The sequence below is a fragment of the Venturia canescens genome, chromosome 10 (genome assembly GCF_019457755.1).
Source record: "Venturia canescens isolate UGA chromosome 10, ASM1945775v1, whole genome shotgun sequence".
Classification (NCBI taxonomy): Eukaryota; Metazoa; Arthropoda; class Insecta; order Hymenoptera; family Ichneumonidae; genus Venturia; species Venturia canescens.
In genome coordinates, this window is record NC_057430.1 from 8,070,187 (window position 1) to 8,089,119 (window position 18,933).

General features: G+C 37.4%; 1 protein-coding gene across 1 annotated transcript; it reads right to left on the minus strand.

Annotated features, from left to right (window-relative positions):
- Window positions 1-4,955: 4,955 nt before the first annotated feature.
- LOC122416770 (E3 SUMO-protein ligase ZBED1-like) lies at window positions 4,956-8,434 on the minus strand. Its single transcript, XM_043429815.1, has 5 exons — window positions 8,425-8,434; window positions 8,055-8,166; window positions 7,090-7,221; window positions 6,745-7,028; window positions 4,956-6,511 (listed from the first exon to the last, which is right to left on the minus strand). The coding sequence occupies exons 1-5, from the start codon at window positions 8,432-8,434 to the stop codon at window positions 4,956-4,958; spliced, it is 2,094 nt and encodes a 697-aa protein (XP_043285750.1).
- Window positions 8,435-18,933: the final 10,499 nt, after the last annotated feature.

The window sequence follows — 18,933 nt, forward strand, 5'->3', positions numbered from 1 at the left end:
CAGAATAATTTAATAATGTCAAAATTTGGAGTTACTAATAAAATACTTGTCCACCGATTGATATCATAAATTTTAGTGCTGCACGTAATTCAAGTGGTAACTTTTTTCAATTCATTAGAAAATACTTGGCCTCTAATTGATATAATAAATTTTAATGCTGCACGTAAATTAGATGGAATTTTTTTCAATTGATTTAGCTGTTCGAATCAAATAAGAAGAATGAGGCATCGGTTTCCAAAATGATTTCAAGCACGATTTTTCGGTTTTTTATTTTTTACCTGTTATTTGATTCTTTTGACACTTTAAAAAATAGATACAGATTAGTTATTTTTAAAGATAATGTTTTTTCAAGATTTGAGAAGTTTTTTTCGAATTGTTCTGTATTTTTTTTGTAAAATAATTTTTTTTACAATTAAAAAAAAAAATTTTTTTTCAAGTTTTTTTTATGGATGTAATTATCAGCAAACGAGGGACCTTCAATGTAATTGTCCCAACCTTTTTTTTCCTAGGGGAAGTTTATGGTTTTAAAGCTTTTAGCTACAAAATTAATGGAGGACAGAAAAATATATTACATTACATTCATCCGTATGCTATGATATCTTTCATAATATTCTTTTACCCACATTATGAATCGTTTCTAAACGCGTTTCAGCGTGGTTTCTCCTTTCACCGCCATCGGTAATTTATTAAACATTTGAAAACATTAAACATTTTCATTCTTGTTTCGTTAATCTCTGTATCGTTTCGATTATTTTTTTGACCTCGTGTATTGTATCGATGACCTACTCTATTATATTCTATCGTGTCTGCTGAATAATAAAGTCTTTGTTTATTAACGATTTTGTGCAATTGTGCCGAATCACGACTCCGCCTCAAAACAGCTCCGATTTTTTTTATACCATTCTTTATCACCAAAAAGTTATAGCCCATGTAATATTAAGGAGGCGCATGACTTTTAACCCCTTAAAAAAATAAAAGAAATGATAATATGAAGTGGTGTAGGATTGTAATGTAGTAAGTCATGTATGGTGTGAGACTGGTAAACACATACACACACGCACACGCACACACGCACGCACACACGCGCGCGCGCGCACACACACACACACACACACACACACACACACACACACACACACGCACGCACGCACGCACGCACGCACGCACACACACACACACACACACACACACACACACACACACACACACACGCGCGCGCGCGCGCGCGCGGCTATTTTTTCTAGATATGATTTTTCGATGTTTTGGAACATTTTGAGCACATTGACATTGAAAACTGGAAAAAAAATTTTTCATCGTCACAAAGCTTCCTCGATGAGGATGCAAAGGATAACAAAATGAAATAAAAATGAACACAAAACGTTGTTGTACTGACAAAATTTTGTAGATGCTGTAACTAACATGAGATAACTAAAATTGGGCAATAGTAACGGAATATATGCCATAGTTTTGAATCACTTATTGAAAACAAGATTTGTCTTCAAAATAAAAACAAAATAAACTCGAAAGACTAGTTGTTCGCTCGCTGAGTTTAGTTAAGTCGAAAGATTTGTTATTATAAAGTAAATAGACTAATAGTAGAGAATACTAAATACAAATGAAATAAAATAAAAGAAGAGGCAGCATGATACAAAACAAGGATAATCTACGAATAAATGATCAAAATACCAGTAGTAAAAATTGAAGAATACGAGGGAGTCGACGAAGCTTATTTGCTATCTCCCGACTATTTTATAGACGCCCTTCCGGACGATTACGAACTACAAGCGACAATCGAACATACATGTGACGAATTATGCAACGGGAGATCGGAACCCGGTTACTATGTGAAACACGTTCTCCAAATTCAAAAAGCTGACAGAATTAAAGAAGTTAAAAAACTATTGCGCCTAGACCATCTTAACGAGGAAGAGAAGGACAATGTCGAGTCGTTAATCCAGGATAACGCAGATTTATTTCAATTACCGACCGAACCTTTGGAATTCGTACCGAACTTTTTTCATAAAATTTCTACGACAGATGATCAACCCGTCTTTACGAGGCAGTATAGACTCCCGCCGATCCATAAGGACGAAATAACAAAACAAGTCGGGGAATTAATTAAAAACGACGTAATCTCGCCGTCTCTCTCGCCAAATAGTTCTTCTCTTTGGATCGTTCCTAAAAAGGCCGATTCACAAGGAAACAAAAGGTGGAGGATGGTAATAGATTATCGCAACCTTAATGAAAAGACCATCGGCGATGCGTACCCTCTTCCACAAATAAACGAAATTTTAGATCAATTGGGTAGCCCAAAATATTTTTCCGTTTTCGACCTAGCGAGCGAATTCCACCAAGTTAAGGTCGATCCCAACGATTAACACGAAACCGCTTTCACCACTCCTTTTGATCATTATGAATTTAACAGAATGTCCTTCGCCTTAAAAAACGCGCTCGCGACTTTCCAACGGCTCATGGACCAGGTTCTCGTAGGCCAACCTACATCTTCAACCGGACAAATGTGAATTTTTGCGACGCGAAGTCGGTTATTTAGGTCATGTTATCAGCGATCAAGGGGTCAAACCGGACCCAAAGAAAATGACGAACGTGGTTGTCGCAAACTTTAAGAAACGGATATCTTACAACTCAGCCCATCAAGTGTCATCGTCGGCATATGAAAAAATAGCACAACAAATCGCGCCGCCCTTCTTGGCGGATCCCTTACGAACAACGGCAAATGCGAAGGCACGCAGTACAGCGACGCGTTCGGAAGTTGGGATGGAGTCGTCGTCCAAGCCACAGGTAAACAACAAGATTCTTCTCCAATCAGGAACACAGTGCAACCTTTCAGACGGAACATGCTTGGATGTAGAAGGAAATTCCGCATTCTGGACAACCGAACCAATAGATTCCTGCCAATTTAACAGATACGACGTCCTCTTCGAAGGTATCGTCATTAAATATCTAAATCCTGACTCAACAGCACTCAATCCCGATATGTTCTCTCTCACCACGCATGAAACGACTTTCGCTCTCGCGACAAAAACAACTAAATACATGTGTGGTTTCACTCTAATTCGTACGGAACATCCGAAACTCTATATTTTGGAAACACAAAAAGGAAAAACTTTTGCCACGAAGAAATTTGCAAACACAAAAAGGAAAAACTTTTGCCACGAAGAAACAGATATCAGTGAATAATTTGGACATTTTTTCATACGTCAATTCAAAATTTATTTATGTGGAAAAACATATCAAAACTCAGTTACAAAATTTATATCGTGACGTGCTACTTCAATGTTGTAAATTGGAGCGTCAAGTTATACAAAATGCTCTCAACACAACATCTCTGTTTCCCGAAAAATTTCTTCGAACAATCATGAAATCTCACGGCTATATGGCTATAATCGTTTTGGGTGAGGTCGCACATCTCATCAAATGTGTACCTGTGGATTGCAGCGTACGTCGTACCACCGATTGTTGCAACGAATTGCCTGTCACTCATCGGAACAAAACCATTTTCAATTAATTCGTTATAAAATCTTGATGACGTGGATGCAAAAGAATATAATACGCAAAAAACATACAATATCTTTCAGATGCCAAATTACTATTGCGAAGCTATGTCTTGGTTTGTAAAGATTGTTTGAAATTGCAAATTTTACGAATTACTATTTTTCCAACGTGCTCTTCATGATGTCTTCAATGCCAAAAAAGACTACTTTCATATCTATCTATTTTGATATTTTAGGATAGAATAGGTAAGCAAAATGATACACCTGTCGCAATTCATCGTCTCGTAAATACTGTGATAATCAATTTCTTTGCTTTTTCATAATGTTCACATTCCTTTTTACAATGCTGTACAAAGTTAACATTTGTCATGACGTTCAATGAATTTTTAGTTCATCCCTGACTATTTGCAACGCGCTGGGCTAGCACGTTGAAAAGGCTTTTTCAGATCGCTAGCTAGCGTGTTGACGCGCTGCCCATACACTTAAGGCGCGTCAACATGCTGCGTTAGTGTGTTGACATACTGATTCAAATAAATGCTCCAAATTGTTAACGCGTTGCATTACCGCGTTAGCACGGTGATTTTTACAGATGAGTTTTCCAGTAAGTGACACGCTGGGATAGCACATCGACACCATAATTGAGCGATGCGTTTTCTAGCGCAATCACTATTATACGCGAGAAAGAGCAGTGTAGAGATGGGCGATATTTAAAAAAAAATCGATTTCCAAATAATCGATTAAACCAACAATCGATATCAAAAAAATCGATTTATCAAGAAAAAATCGAAAAATAATCGTTTAATCGATTTTTTCTAATATTCTCTATATGAAATAAAATTAAATTCATTCTAATGCACAACTTTTGAAATTTTATTTTTAGAGGAAAAAAACGCCACAAGAAATATTTTTTACCGAAAAATTTATGTATTTTATTGATTTTTCAAACGAAGTTCCTGAAAAATGTGCAAAGAAATCCAATTATTCCAGTTCCTGATCCAGCAGGGCACCAAGAAGTCATAAGTCGTTATCTGCAATATAAATTTGAATGTTATTTTTTTTCAGTTTTAAGCTATCCGTTGAAATAAACAATTAAATTATTTATTAGAAACCATATTACCGGTGGAATTTCTTATTTCAATAGTATGACGGGATAATGTAAAATAGTTCACACATGCATTCATAATTTTTGTCCGTGTCAATAATAGGCAACTTTCAATATATTTTAACAAAAATTACAATATATCTCGACAAAAAGTAACAATCCACCAGGGTAAGTTTAAAGAAACAAGCTTAAAGTATATCACATGGGGTTTAGGAACATGTACTGACACCTGCTATGTAAAGCAAATTACAGAGTTCACAGAAATAAATTACAATGTTTTAAAAAGTACAAAAGAACTCCATTTGAGGTATAAATACGGATACACATAAAACCTTAATGGATTATTCTAAATCCCAGTCCTTATCACCCATTGAATTGAGGAAAAGCAACATATTCAAACGCTTACCCCCCAATCTGTTGCGTCGCTCTGTTTTTATTGCCCTAGCCTTGGAAAATAAACGCTCCGATGGGACCGAAGTTGTGATGATATTCAAATATTTTATTGCCAAAGGGTAAAGCTTTGGAAATGCTTTTTTTACACCGGACCAATATTCTAGTGGGTTTCCATGTCGTGAAATTGTGGGTTGATTCAAGTATTGCCGCAATTCAAGATTAAGCTCCGAAGAATCATTGCCCGATAATTCTAAATGTTTGGTGATCAAGTTATCATGAACTTGCCATATATCAACATCAGTTGAGCTTTTTGAATCCGAAACGGGCGTAACTTTCAAACCGCTACTATTATCATCCGATTTGAGTTCGTTGTTGATCTTCCTGATTGCCCCTGCTGCTGCTAAAGCAGATTGAAAATGAACCTTTTTGAACCGGGGATCCAAAATCGTTGTCATTGCTAATAATTCAGTTTTTTCGATTCCATCGAAATTTTTTTGAACTTGAGCAATGATGGCAGACTTGAAAGATTCCCCGGGTTTTGTGGTCGGTTCACATTTGGTCAATGTGATTTCCATGCATCGGAAGATTGGGATGGCTATACTACCAGTCGAATACGTTTCACCACTTATTTCACGTATTGCGTTTTCAATCGGACTCATAACTCGTACGCAATCTTGAAGGATTTCAATCTCTTCTCGTGTCAACATTTCCGGAGCTGAAGGGCATTTCATTAGGACTGGATATACATAATCACGGAGTTCAAGAAATCTTTTGATCATGTAGAATGTTGAGTTCCAACGCGTGGGCACATCTTGCTTTAATTTCAGTGCCGTACTCTCAGTCTTCCCATTGCAGATTTGGAGTCTTCGCAGCTCATCCGATGCAACGACACTCCTTTTCGTAATCGTGACAATTTCTTTGAGACGAAAGAAGATTTTTTCAATTGAAGGTAGCGTTTTTATAGCGATCGGTACTACGCCTGAAAGAATATGAGCCAAACACGGAATGTGTTTTGAAGCACCAAACGTGTCAACCGCTGCCTTGTAAATATTTGTTCCACGATCCGTTACGATCGCTGTAACTTTGGACAATGGTATACCGAACGACGCCAAGGAAGATTCCAATTTTTCCGAAATATAGTTAGCCGTGTGACGCTCATGAAGTGGAAATACTCCCAAGCAACTATTCGCGAATGAGAGTTCTTTGGTCAAATAATGACTCGTGATGCCCAGGTAACTCTGATTAGCCGTATCCGTCCATATGTCGCATGTTAGAGTAATGGAAGTTTGAAGTGCAAGACGATCTCGATACACTTTTCTCATCTGCTCGTACTTCAGCTCAAGTGTTTTTGTGATAGTTTTTCGACTTGGAATTGAGTAAAGTGGGACGACCTCTTTCATTAACGCTCTGAATCCTCTTGACTCAACTATTGACAAAGGCCAATGATCTGCGGCAATCATGTAGACGATTTTGTTCGTTATCCTGGCTGCAGAAGAGCCCCCACCTGTCAAAACGGAGTACAACAATTAAAGATTAGTACAACACCAAAAAAAGAAGTAATTTATGTACATCTCTTATACGTGTGTCAAAAGGTTACCTTGAAATGTGGTCATTCTCTCGAATGCTTTTTTGATATTCGGTTTTAGCTGCAAAAAGTATTACTATATATATAAACTGTTCTAATACAGATTTACATTTTAGTCATTAGACTTTAGATTTTTTGTCGGCATACCTTACTCGGTGACGGATCATCCACATTTTCTGAATCTGAATCAATTATGAATTTGCCTCGTTTGGCAGCTCTTCCGCTTGCAGTTGCTGTTTGACGTGCGTGTCGTTTTTCCAATGGTAAATGCATTGAATGGGAGTGTCTCATATGCTGCATTAAGTTAGTCGTGTTGCCACTATGTTTGATCGATTTGATGCAAATATTGCATCGAGCCGAAGTATTATCGATTTTTTTGAAATGCTTCCATGCTTCACTCTTTGAAGAACTCGTACTCGTATCCCTTGGAGCACTCCTGGAGGAAATTCAATATGAAACAAACCCAAAAGAAATTACAATAAATTCACACAACTTACTGAACATTTGTTTGGTCGTCTGTTGAAGATTGCTGCAATTGTTCTAGCTCAGCGAGATGTGAGGTGCCAGTACTGGTTTCACTGGTATTAAGTGGCTCTACAGCCGCTGCTTTGATATTCGATTTAGGTTGCCTGGAAGGAGTAACCACCAACAATAGATTTAGTCAAATTAACTCCCACATATATATCAAGCATTCCACGAAAAATCAGCTACTTTCGAACCTTACTATTTTTTTGGCTTAACATTTTTTTAGTTCTTATACCTATTGATTTATAGTTTAAAGCAAGAAATCATTGATTTTAAGAACTAGACCTTTTTGAATTGTTGTTTAAAACTTTTCAAAAAAACCATGACCAATTTAACGATTTTTGCGACCGCTTTCATTGTAGTCAGATTTATTTTCATATATTTTTCATAATAAATAAAATAAATGAATGAAATTTCGAAGAGGGCCCTGATCAGGGCCGAAACTTTAAAAAGAAATGTGGTTTTATGTACATTTTTCTCTGCGCTGGCCATCCTTTGCCGAAACTTCTATCTTCACATTTTTACACGGTCGATACCTTCTACAACATATGCTATTTATGTTGTACGAGGTACATTACTTATTAAATACTATATGTTGAAATTATTTACTTACTGAGCTTTTTTGGTGTCTATAAATGAAGAATTTGGAGCTGCGCAGAAGGTTTTATCATTTGTCGACGAAGTTTGGGTTGTTTGGGATGAAGAGTTTGTGCGTGATGAAAGATCCACAGGCTCACTGGCAATATAGAATTTTTTATACAATGAAAAGTAATGCAGCATAGAAGGATACAATATTATATTTCATATCATATATATAGATAGGATATCAAGGAAAAGTAGTTAAAATGCAATAAAGAAAAAAAATAAGGCTTTGATGTCCAAAGGAGCTTCGAATTTTGCAGAAAAAAAAACATGCAGAGAATCAACATTAACTTACAAATCTACTCCGTCTATCGATCGAAACAGGACTTCAATACTTGCTTCGTTATTGTGGATTTCTCCAGTTGCGAGACAATTTGTAATGTATTTAACAGCGAACGCGTCATTATCTGGAACAATAGTAAACTAATATTGAACACGAAATGTTGTTTTTACCGTACTCGATACTCCATGAAATATACAATAATTCACGTACGTTTAAGCTTCACATAAGTAGATCGATCTAATTTTTGAATCCTGAATTCTCTTTGATCGTTGATTTGGAAGAAAATGTCGAATGTTTGGTTTGGGTCCACCCATGTTTCTAAAACGTTAACTATTTATTAATTTATTCCCATTTATGTGTATGTCAAATAAAAATATCTTACCTGAATTCATTGTCTCTAGTAAACTGTCTAGAAAACACCAAAGAATGGGAAAAGGCAGTCAGGTTTTTACTATCCCATAAGCCGTAAAGAGCTCACTCTCACTAGTGCTCACCTACTATACTAAACTACTAAACTTCCAAGAGATTTTGCCATAATTCCGGATCGTTCGGATTCTACTTTCATAAATCCTACGGCTTCGAATACAAATACTAGAATAAAAAACCAGGTATAGAATAGGTGCAATATCATATTGACGCACTGCCATAGCGTGTTGCACGTTAGCAGCAACGATACGATTCCCGCGTTAAGAAGATGGATGAGTCGTTTCACCGAATTTTCGATTGCAAAATTCGTCAACACTGTTTTCATAAACCGATTTTGAAAAAAATTGAACTGTGTATACAATGGTATGGCACGACTCGTCTGACAGAGCAAATTTGTGAAATTCTCAAAAAAAGAAATTTCTTTTCCATTACCATCGGAGTAATTTTATAATTATTCCGAAAAAATGAACGGATTGAAATTTTGGCCTGTCAGTCGAAGCGCAAATTTGGAATGAAGATTTTAAGCCTTGTTGCATTGAAATCTATGTACAATTGACGACAAATATACATTTTGAAATTTTTATTAAAAAAAATGATCAATTATCGATTGCCTTGCTTTCGCGAAGGTAACCTTGAATCGTTTGATAGCCGAAATTTATGGAGGCAATGTAGAGAAGCTAGGAGAGAGCTGGACCAGGGATCTCAGGGGGGTGCGGGGACGGGGGAGCGTGAGGAAGGGTTCGGCGCGGGGTCTGTTGCGGGGCAGGGTATGGAGGGGGAACTCGGAGGTATGGGGAGGGAATGGTCAGAGAGAGGATGAAGGTGGAGGCGACGCGGAGTGAGAGGATGGGTAATGGTCAAGTGGAGGGTGCGAGAGAGGGAGTGAGACAATAAAATTTATAACTTTTAGCAAGAGTTTTTGAACAATGGTTTTTTTTCACATGAACTTTCACACAGGTTTTTTTTCAAAGGAGAAGTCAATCATGGCTTCATCCCTAAGAAACAGCAGCAACCTGTGCGGTAGTAATAAAGTATAGGATTTTTGACCTCCGAAACGAGAGATTTGTCTCGAGCATTGCAAGATGACCATGACGTTTCCTAATTAAATTTAAGTCATGAAAAAAAGGGGGAACCGACTTGTACGTTTCCAAGGTTCAGAATTACTAGCACCTGCATTCCCACGACTGGTTCATTGTTCCCGAAAAATATGTTCTCCGGGTTTTTCGTGAAACTCTGGAAAGAAATTCGATCGTCATCCATGACCTCTTTAATTAAGTCTTTCGGCAAAAAGGCTTTTTCACGGTATGGTAAAGTCAGGAGCACCTGCATTTACACGACTGATATATTGTTTCCGAAAAAGATGTCTCCTAGGTTTTTTCTCCGAATAGTCGCCCACCCACAATTTTTTCCGACTTTGGGTACTGATATTATCATGTCAACGAAATATTTACTAATAGATTTTCATCTTCGTATATTCGGTTCTTATACCATACTAGGTAAAAGGTAGTTTAAAGAAAGATCCCGATTCGTGTCACGAAACGTTAAAAGAATGAAAATGTCTTTGAGTTAGGGACTGACTTTCACGCTATAATCGACAGGAGTGCAAGCGCCTGCTCGTTCATGATTGACCCATTGTTTCCGCAAAAATGCCTTCAAGATTTTTCTTCTTAAAAAATGTTCGCCCACCCACGATTTTTTTCCTAACTTCGATCTAGAGTAATCATGGGAATATGTAAAAGGAATGCCGACAAGTTTCAACCCTCACATATACAGTTCTCATATACACCCCCTCTCCTAAAAAATAGTTGACTTTTCGAAAAAAGTTTGGGGGGATGATGTCAATTTTGTCGAGATGATTTCAAAAATCGGGACATTCGGAATCAAGTTTTCCACGAGTCCACATCGAAGTTTAGTTTCATATTCTCCTCATCACCATGGCAAACGTCAATGATGTTGATGATATGGAAAAGTTTTTAAGTGATCGTGCGGCTTCGTTACAATCGGTGGAAGAATATATTGCGTGGGAAGAACAGTGTGATGCGTTTATCGCATCGTTAAGTGGCGAAAATTCTTTCAAACGTGCTCGATTGAATATAGCATCACAACGGTCATTAATTGCGCGAATTATACGTTTAGAAACTTTGAAAACAACAACCCGTTCCCAATTCATTCACACGGGTGATGGGTTAAATGATCGAAACTTGGTGTGGTGTGAAGTCGACACTGCGTTTGGAAATCGTGTGCTAACCGGTGCTGTGATTAATAAAAATTACATCGATCCACGAAAATTCCTTCAAGACTCATACGATTTGGTGGCATTGCAAGTGGTGGACAATATTTCCAAACATAACAGCATAAAAGTTAATACCGAATTTAATGGCGTGTTCACGGTGAATGGCAGGTATGCAAATAAAAGTATAATTACAAAGACAGTTGCACTGTTCGAAATATGTGATATAAGCGAATGGTATTGAAATTATGTTGTTGAGCCAACGCTAAAATCCCTCGATGAATTTCAAGAAAGTGATAGTGGTTGGACATTAAGTTTAATTTTGAATTTAATCGTGAACATTAATAAGTATAATTCTATGCGTGCGGGTTGTCATATAACATTATCAAAACACATTAGATTGAAAAAAGCAGTGATCAATGTGAAATCTAATGATAACGCGTGTTTCGGCTGGGCGATCGTTGCGGCCCTCCATCCCGCCGCCAATCATAGTGATAACTCATCATCATATCCACACTACTCAACGATCTTAAATCTTGCGGGTATCAACTTCCCCATGACTTTAGATCAAATAAAAATATTTGAGAACCTCAGCAACCTCTCGATAAATATATATAGTGCACCGAATGATGTTGTTCAACCTATTCGATTGAGTAAACAAAAAAAGGAGCGACACATCAATTTGCTGTACATAGAAGATGTGATGGATACAAATGTGGGACACTTCGCAACCTTTCCCATTTAGTGAGCAAGCAACTGAATACTCACAATGGTCGAAAATACATCTGTGATCGGTAAGTGATATCAGTATACTACTATATATAAAGATTTTTAAAATATAATAAAGATTTGTGAGTAATCAAAAAATGTTTTTTTTTCTGCTCATTCATAGATGCCTTCATTATTTTTCATCTCATGAGAAGCTCCAATCACATGAGGTGGATTGTGGCGAGATGAATAATTGCGCGATTCTGCTGCCGAACGCACATGACAAATGGTTGGAATTCAAGAACGTGAATCGAAAGGAGCTTCTACCGTTTATCGTGTATGCCGACCTCGAGTGCATTTTGAAAAAAACCACGGCTGAAGATATGGACCGCAATAAATATCAACATCACCAAGTCTTCAGCATGGGATACTACGTCAACTGCTCGTATGACGAATCATTGTCAGGGTATCACACACATCGGGGCGAGGACTGCGTTCAATGGTTCGTACGTAGATTAGAACAATTGGCGAAACAAGTAGCAACCATTTTATATACCATTATTCCGATGAATGAATTGACTTCTCAAGAATGGCGAAAATTCCGAGAAAATAAGGAATGTCATATCTGTGAGAAATCATTCGTAGAGTGTGATGTTCGAGTACGCGATCATTGCCATTTAACAGGCAAATTCAGAGGTCCAGCGTACCAGGACTGTAATTTAAAATATCAAGAATCATTCTTCATCCCCATAGTTTTCCATAATTTGTCGGGCTATGATGCTCATTTTATTATAAAAGAAGTAGCTACAGCGTTTGAGGGAAAAACCGATTTACTACCCATAACGATAAAAAAGTATATTTCTTTTTCGAAAACCGTTATAACTTCGAAGCATTATAGGAAAAATATTAAGTTGCGCTTCATTGATTCATATAGATTTCTGAACACAAGTCTTGATAAATTGGCATCTTTCTTGACTCATGATCAACTCACGGTTTTAAAATCTGAATTCCGAGATACCGATAACTTCAATCTATTAACGCGAAAAGGTGTATTCCCATACGAGTACATCGATAGTTTTGACAGACTGGAGGAAACGGCACTTCCACCGCGAGAATCATTCTATAGTTCGTTAACCGATTCAACGGTATCGGAAAGTGAGTATGCTCATGCTTTAACCGTTTGAGAGCGGTTTTCTACTCAAACGCTTGGCGAATACAGTGATTTGTATTTGAAAACCGGTGTTTTATTGCTAGCTGACATTTTTGAAAACTTTCGTAACACCTGTTTGAAAAGTTACGGTCTTGATCCCGCATATTATTATACACTTCCTGCATACACCTGGGATGCAATGATGCGATACACAAAGATCAGATTCGAATTGCTCACAGATATTGACATAGTCTTATTTGTGGAAAGGGGCAGTCGGGGGGGGGGGGGGGGGGGGGGGGGGTCTAAGCCAATGCAGTGGTAGATATGCCCGCGCCAATAATAAATACAAGCCATCGTATGATCCATCAGAACCGTCCACGTTTTTAATGTATTATGATGTTAATAATTTATATGGATGTGCAATGAGCGAATCATTGCCCTACGATCAGTTTGAGTTTATTGAAAATGTTGAGAATTTCGATGTAGAATCAATTCCATTGAATGGTACACATGGTTATCTGCTTGAGGTCGATTTAGAATATTCAGAAGACCTACATGATATCCATAGTGATTTACCATTCTGTCCGAGCCATGAAAAACCTCCGGGTAAACAGCACGAGAAGCTCATTGCTTCACTGCGTGCGAAAAAGCGTTACATTATTCGATATCGTGCATTACAGCAATGCTTAAAACACGGTGTAAAACTCACGAAAATATATCGGATTTTGAAATTTAGGCAATCATCATGGCTTCAGAAATATATCGACCTGAATACCCAGTTTCGAACAAATGCCAAGAATAAGTTTGAAAAAAATCTGTTTAAACTAATGAACAATGCGGTTTTTGGGAAAACGATGAGAGATGTTCGAAGTCATGTTCAAGTGAAACTTTTGACGGAATGGGCAGGAAGATTTGGTGCTGAAGCCATGATTGCGAAACCCAACTTTCATAGCCGTAGTATTTTGGCTAAAAATTTAATTGCTGTAGAGCTACGGAACTTGCAAGTCAAGTTTAATAAGCCGATATACGTTGGAATGTCAATTCTAGATATATCGAAAACATGTTTGTATGAGTTTCATCACGAATTCATGTCTCCGATATATCAGAATAAATGTAAAATATTGTACACTGACACCGATAGTTTAATATATCACATTGAATGTGATGATGTATATAATGATATGAAGAACAATCTTAATAAGTATGATACAAGCGATTATCCCATCGATAATAAATATAATATACCACTAGTTAATAAAAAGTACCCGGTCTCATGAAAGATGAGAATAACGGGGCTATTAGACCGAATTCGTCGGATTTAGGTCAAAAATGTACGCAACACGAGTTTTAGGTAAGAATGATGTAAAAAAAGTCAAGGGTGTTAGTAGTAATGTTGTAGCGCGAACTATAACTTTCGACGATTATACTAAATGTTTGAATGAGGAAATTGAGATGAAACGCACTCAAGCATGGATTAGATCTACTTTACACAATGTATATACTATTAAGGAAACAAAAATAGCTCTAAGTCCGCATGACGACAAGCGCTACATTATTCCTGGCACAGTGAATACTTTGCCATGGGGTCATCGTGACATTCCATAATGTCTTTGAAAGCGATGTAAATAAGTATGAGTGGGTGAGAGCAAGAGAGAGAGAGTTTGTACATTGCAAGTGAAATAAAGAAAAAAAACCAGAGTTGAAATTTTTTCCATCTTCTTTATTCATAGGTCATCCTTGCTCATCCAACTATTGTGTGTATTGTCGAAACCTAGCCATTTTACAAACAACTGACTGCCGCGCTTCTTCAACATTTTTTCAATGAGATATATGTCGGGGTATTTAACATGTAGTAGCTCTTGCTCGTAGAAACGACCTGCGATGGGCTCATCTTGATGATCTTTTATATAATAAGTAACTGGATTAGTTTTTTTCACTCGATATATTGTAAAAATTTCAGTTGTCCAGTTTGGTGTATAACCTTTTTCGAATACATTCTTAAATTTACTTATGCGCACTTTATCACCAATTTTGAATTTTGCTGGTTTCTCGCCATCCACACTTCTATTAAATACGTTACACAATGGTTGTTTCTCATTCGCAGCACTAACATCTTTCGGTTTCATTTTTATCGTACGATGTAATGTATCATTATATTTTATAATTAATGTATCGAGAATATCGATCCATTTCCAGTTTCCGCGAATACTAAATTGAATCCACATTTTATTTTTAAGTGTACGATTGAAGCGCTCACAAATTGATGCTTTCAAATTACTAAATGTAGAATACAAATGTATATTATACTTTTCATCAAAGCCTTAAAGTTCGTATTATAAAATTCTTTTCCTCGATCGACGTGAAGATTTTTCGGTATGCGTCCTTTGCTGAGAATTGACTCCATTGCAGCGGTCACATCTTTTCCACTTTTACTCTTCAACGGTGCGGCCCAGGAGAATTTGGAGAATATATCGATGATGGTGAGGAGGAAATTATGGTTGGAGTTGTGTTGTGCTGATGCAGACATATCTACAAGATCAGCTTGCCAAGTCTCATCCAGGCCACGTATATCCACATGTCGACGTAGATAATTCCGCCGAGCTTAAAGGTGGATAGTTCGGGTTGGTCTTATCGATACTGTTTAGCTGAGATAGAGTTGTTTTGGTGTACTATGAGCTATGAGTTATTGTTACTGTATGTCTAAATGACTCTTACCGATGTCGACAAATGATGATGTGGCTTTAGTTTGCATACTATCTACTAATATGTCGAAAAAAATAAGGGCCTACATAGGGGTATGTGTTAGGACGTAACAATGCATTGTGCAAACGAGGGATTTTTGAATAAACAAAACATTTTTTTTTCCATATATGAGTGTGTGTGTGTTTTTTTTTATTTTATATAATACTCTTCCTCATCCTCCTCCTCCTCCTCTTTCAACATTACTCACACTTCATCGAAGATTTACATATACTATTTACATTTTTTTTTCTATTTGTTGAGAAACATTAAACTTCTCTTTGACAAAATTTGATGGCCTTCAAATCGCCACCCAGATACTTCATATTAAGTTCCCCGTTATGAGCTGTTTCCAGGAGTTTCTTGAATATAGCAGGATGCTGATCGAATGCCGTTACGACTCGTGGCGGCAGGAATATGTTGAATTCATTCCTGATTTCGGCAACGTATCTTTTGCCCCACTTGGTGTTTGCGATCCTCACATCCGAGACGAGATATTCCCCATCGACTTCGAGCTCGTTCAGCTTCTTAGTAGGAAGATATTCGGACTTTGCGATGATGTAGTTTATTGCGGCGAACTCCATTTTACGATGAATATAGATTTTTTTTGAGATTTTTCCACAAAGAGCAAGTGTTGACTCAACTTTATGAAGATGTGAAGTGATGCTTTTTCCGTCCGAGCTCCGCTTTTTCTAGGTTTCCATCCATCCCTCCTCTGGAATCAAATCATCCCCCCTCCACACATTTTTTTTTTTTAAACCAGGTTTAAATTTGAGGAGAACGGTTACAGTTTTCTCCGGTGGTCTTTTGATTTATAGGCTCATACATGTATTCAGTTTGACTCCGCCGACGTTTTGAACACCTGCATTCTAAACTTGATCGAACACGTTTTGAACACCTGCATTCTAAACTTGTTCAAACACGTTCGGGCCTTCGCAACATTTCCAACAATGTCGTCGTTGAGGAGCAGGACCGTCAATATGATCATCCATCGACGATACGTTCCAATGTTCAACGCAACGACGTAACAATGCAATCTCTCTATCACATTTGTAATATTCTGGTAAACGATCCCACAGGATATCTGTATATTCACTAAAACATTGTTTATAGACGGTAAGAGATATAATTTGGAGCTCCTCCGATGTCATTTCACAGGGATTTTTTATGCGTAGAGTCGTATAGATATTCACAAGTCGTTCCATTATGTGACACTTTTCACAATCTCGACGTTTAGGTCTACAAGAATCAATATGCGTATGTAGCCAGGGTTGATTAAAATGATCGTAGCATAATTGATATGATTGCACTTCACTGTCACACTGCAAATACTTGTGTAAACGATTCCATAAAACAGGAATGAATGCACTATAATACTTCAAAAGCAAAGCCTTCGGTAATGATTCGAGTTCATTTGCTGTTAATGCCAATGAATGTTTCACCGGGTGGATAGCATACATACTTGCACATCTTTCCATCTCGAGCTCAACTTTAGAAATGATTTAATTCTTTTCTATCCAATTTCATTTTTGAAAATTCCTCCTACTCCCCACTTGCATCATTGAAATTTTCTACGCTCCCCACTCAAATCTCAATCATCCCCCATGATTTTTTTAAATCTAAATCTATGGTTGAAATGACTCCAGATTAAAAAAAAAATGTATTAGTTATTTTCAGTAGAAAGATGGTGACATACATTTTTTTTTTTAATTTTTTTCTCCCAAGCAAAACTTTAATCTATTAGTTATGGAATGGAGGATGTTCCTTCTGAAGTCATAAATTTAATCATGAATTTCACGGGTAACTTGGGAATGGTCAAAAAAAAAACCTTCTGAAACTTTTACTCTTTTTCCGTTCCTTATTACTACCCTCGCAGGTCATTGCAGATCCTTGGACTTCCCCCCCCCCCCCACAGTAAAAAAAAAAACGCATTCTTTCTGTTGGGAAAATTCAATGGGGAGTTTTCTAATTTTTTGCGGAAAGCCATTGGAGTGGATGCAATGCTTGCCATTAGTCGAAGTGTCAAGAGTATGTGAAATCCTACCGCCCTTTTTTCCTTCCTACCGAAGACTTAAAAGGACATTTTTCTCACGAGGAAGATCATTCTGCGCTTAACAAGTCTTCACCGACTCATCACAGTTTTTTTTTTTTTGAAGTTCGGGAAAAAATATTAAAATCAAAAATGTGTTTTATCGAAATTGTCGACCTCACGATTGAGGAGTGTGGTGGTGATGTTGATAGCGAGGTCGTGTCGATTGACCTCGCTATGAGTGATATGGCGGAAAGTGCATATGATACTGAGGATGATTTGGCTCTCTATGAAGAGTTTGAACCAAGTGAGGCTTCTGCGGTCAGTGATGATATTATTGACGCGGATGAAGTGCGGGGGCCAACTATCGCCGACCTCGTGAACGATAGCGAAATAGAGTTGTGGAGGAATGAGGATAATTTATCCTTCAATTCGTGGGAATTTGAATCCAATCCAAGTGTGTATGCGGCGTCACCAGAAGATTCCCGCTTAGAAATGATGCGGCGTCTGGAATCGGTTATAACACCGATGACCGAGATATGCCGCATCCAGTCATTCTATGCGGATGGTCGGGAATATTGGGTTTGCACAGGCTGCTATGCACGGGACCCGGAAGTATATGGGGACGTCACCGTCCATTTTACACACATGAGGGGGGCGTATGACGTCCTGGATGATCGGTGGTGCTGCAACTGCGAGATCTCTATTCATCGCCCACGAGATGTGCCGCATATGCATGCACTGGTAAGTCATTTCTTTTATATTCAATATTATTGATATTAGAAAAAAATTATAAATTTTTGATGGGTATTGTTTTTTTTTCTGTTGCAGATATTACGAAATAGTTTTTAATATTAATTATAAGATAATATATGTGAAAAAAAAAATTTTGGTTTATATAGCATTTAATTAGTATGAAAAAAAATATGTATTTAGATATAAGAATAAATAAAAATGTTTTTAAATCTCGCTTAATAGTAGTACCCCTACCGCATCGCCTCTAGTCCCTTCCTCTGACCATCCCCTCCATACGCATTCCCCCTCCACATTCCCTGGACCCCTGCCCCGCAACAGACCCTTCCCCGCGCTCCCCGGCCCCCTGAGATCCCGTCTCTAGACAAGTGTTGTGTTGTGCGGATATGTAACGAGTATTGAACCGGGATTAGTAGAAACGATTGTTTAGTGCAAAGAGTGCGGGCAGTGAACATAATGTAATAATGAACCTCACAACGACAAAATGTGTAAATCGCGTATATTTCGTTTTTTTATACTTAAGTGTACAAGAGTACAAATTGACGGTATGTTCATTTACACCGCTTATTGAAGCGAGAACCCAGTGGTTTATTACTGCTAGAGATTTTAATTCTTATTGAACTACGCAACGATGAAAATCGTTGGAAATCTATAGAAGAACGATCATTCATCCTTATAAACAACATCAATGTTTATTTATTTACGCTCCTTCTTCAAGCGAGAATCCAGCGGTTTAATACTATTAGAGATTTCGATTCTTATTGAATTACCCAAGGATAAAAATAGTTGGAAATCTATAGAAGAATGATCGTTCTTTTTTATGAACAATATCAATTGTTTATTTATTTACACCACT

Bases quoted from the DNA above. Each gene is read 5' to 3' on its own strand.
- LOC122416770 (XM_043429815.1), bottom strand. The intron at 7,029-7,089 runs GTAAGTTGTGTG...AATTTCCTCCAG, and splicing joins GACGACCAAACAAATGTTCA to GAGTGCTCCAAGGGATACGA. The intron at 6,512-6,744 runs GTAAGGTATGCC...CCGTTTTGACAG, and splicing joins TGTGGATGATCCGTCACCGA to GTGGGGGCTCTTCTGCAGCC.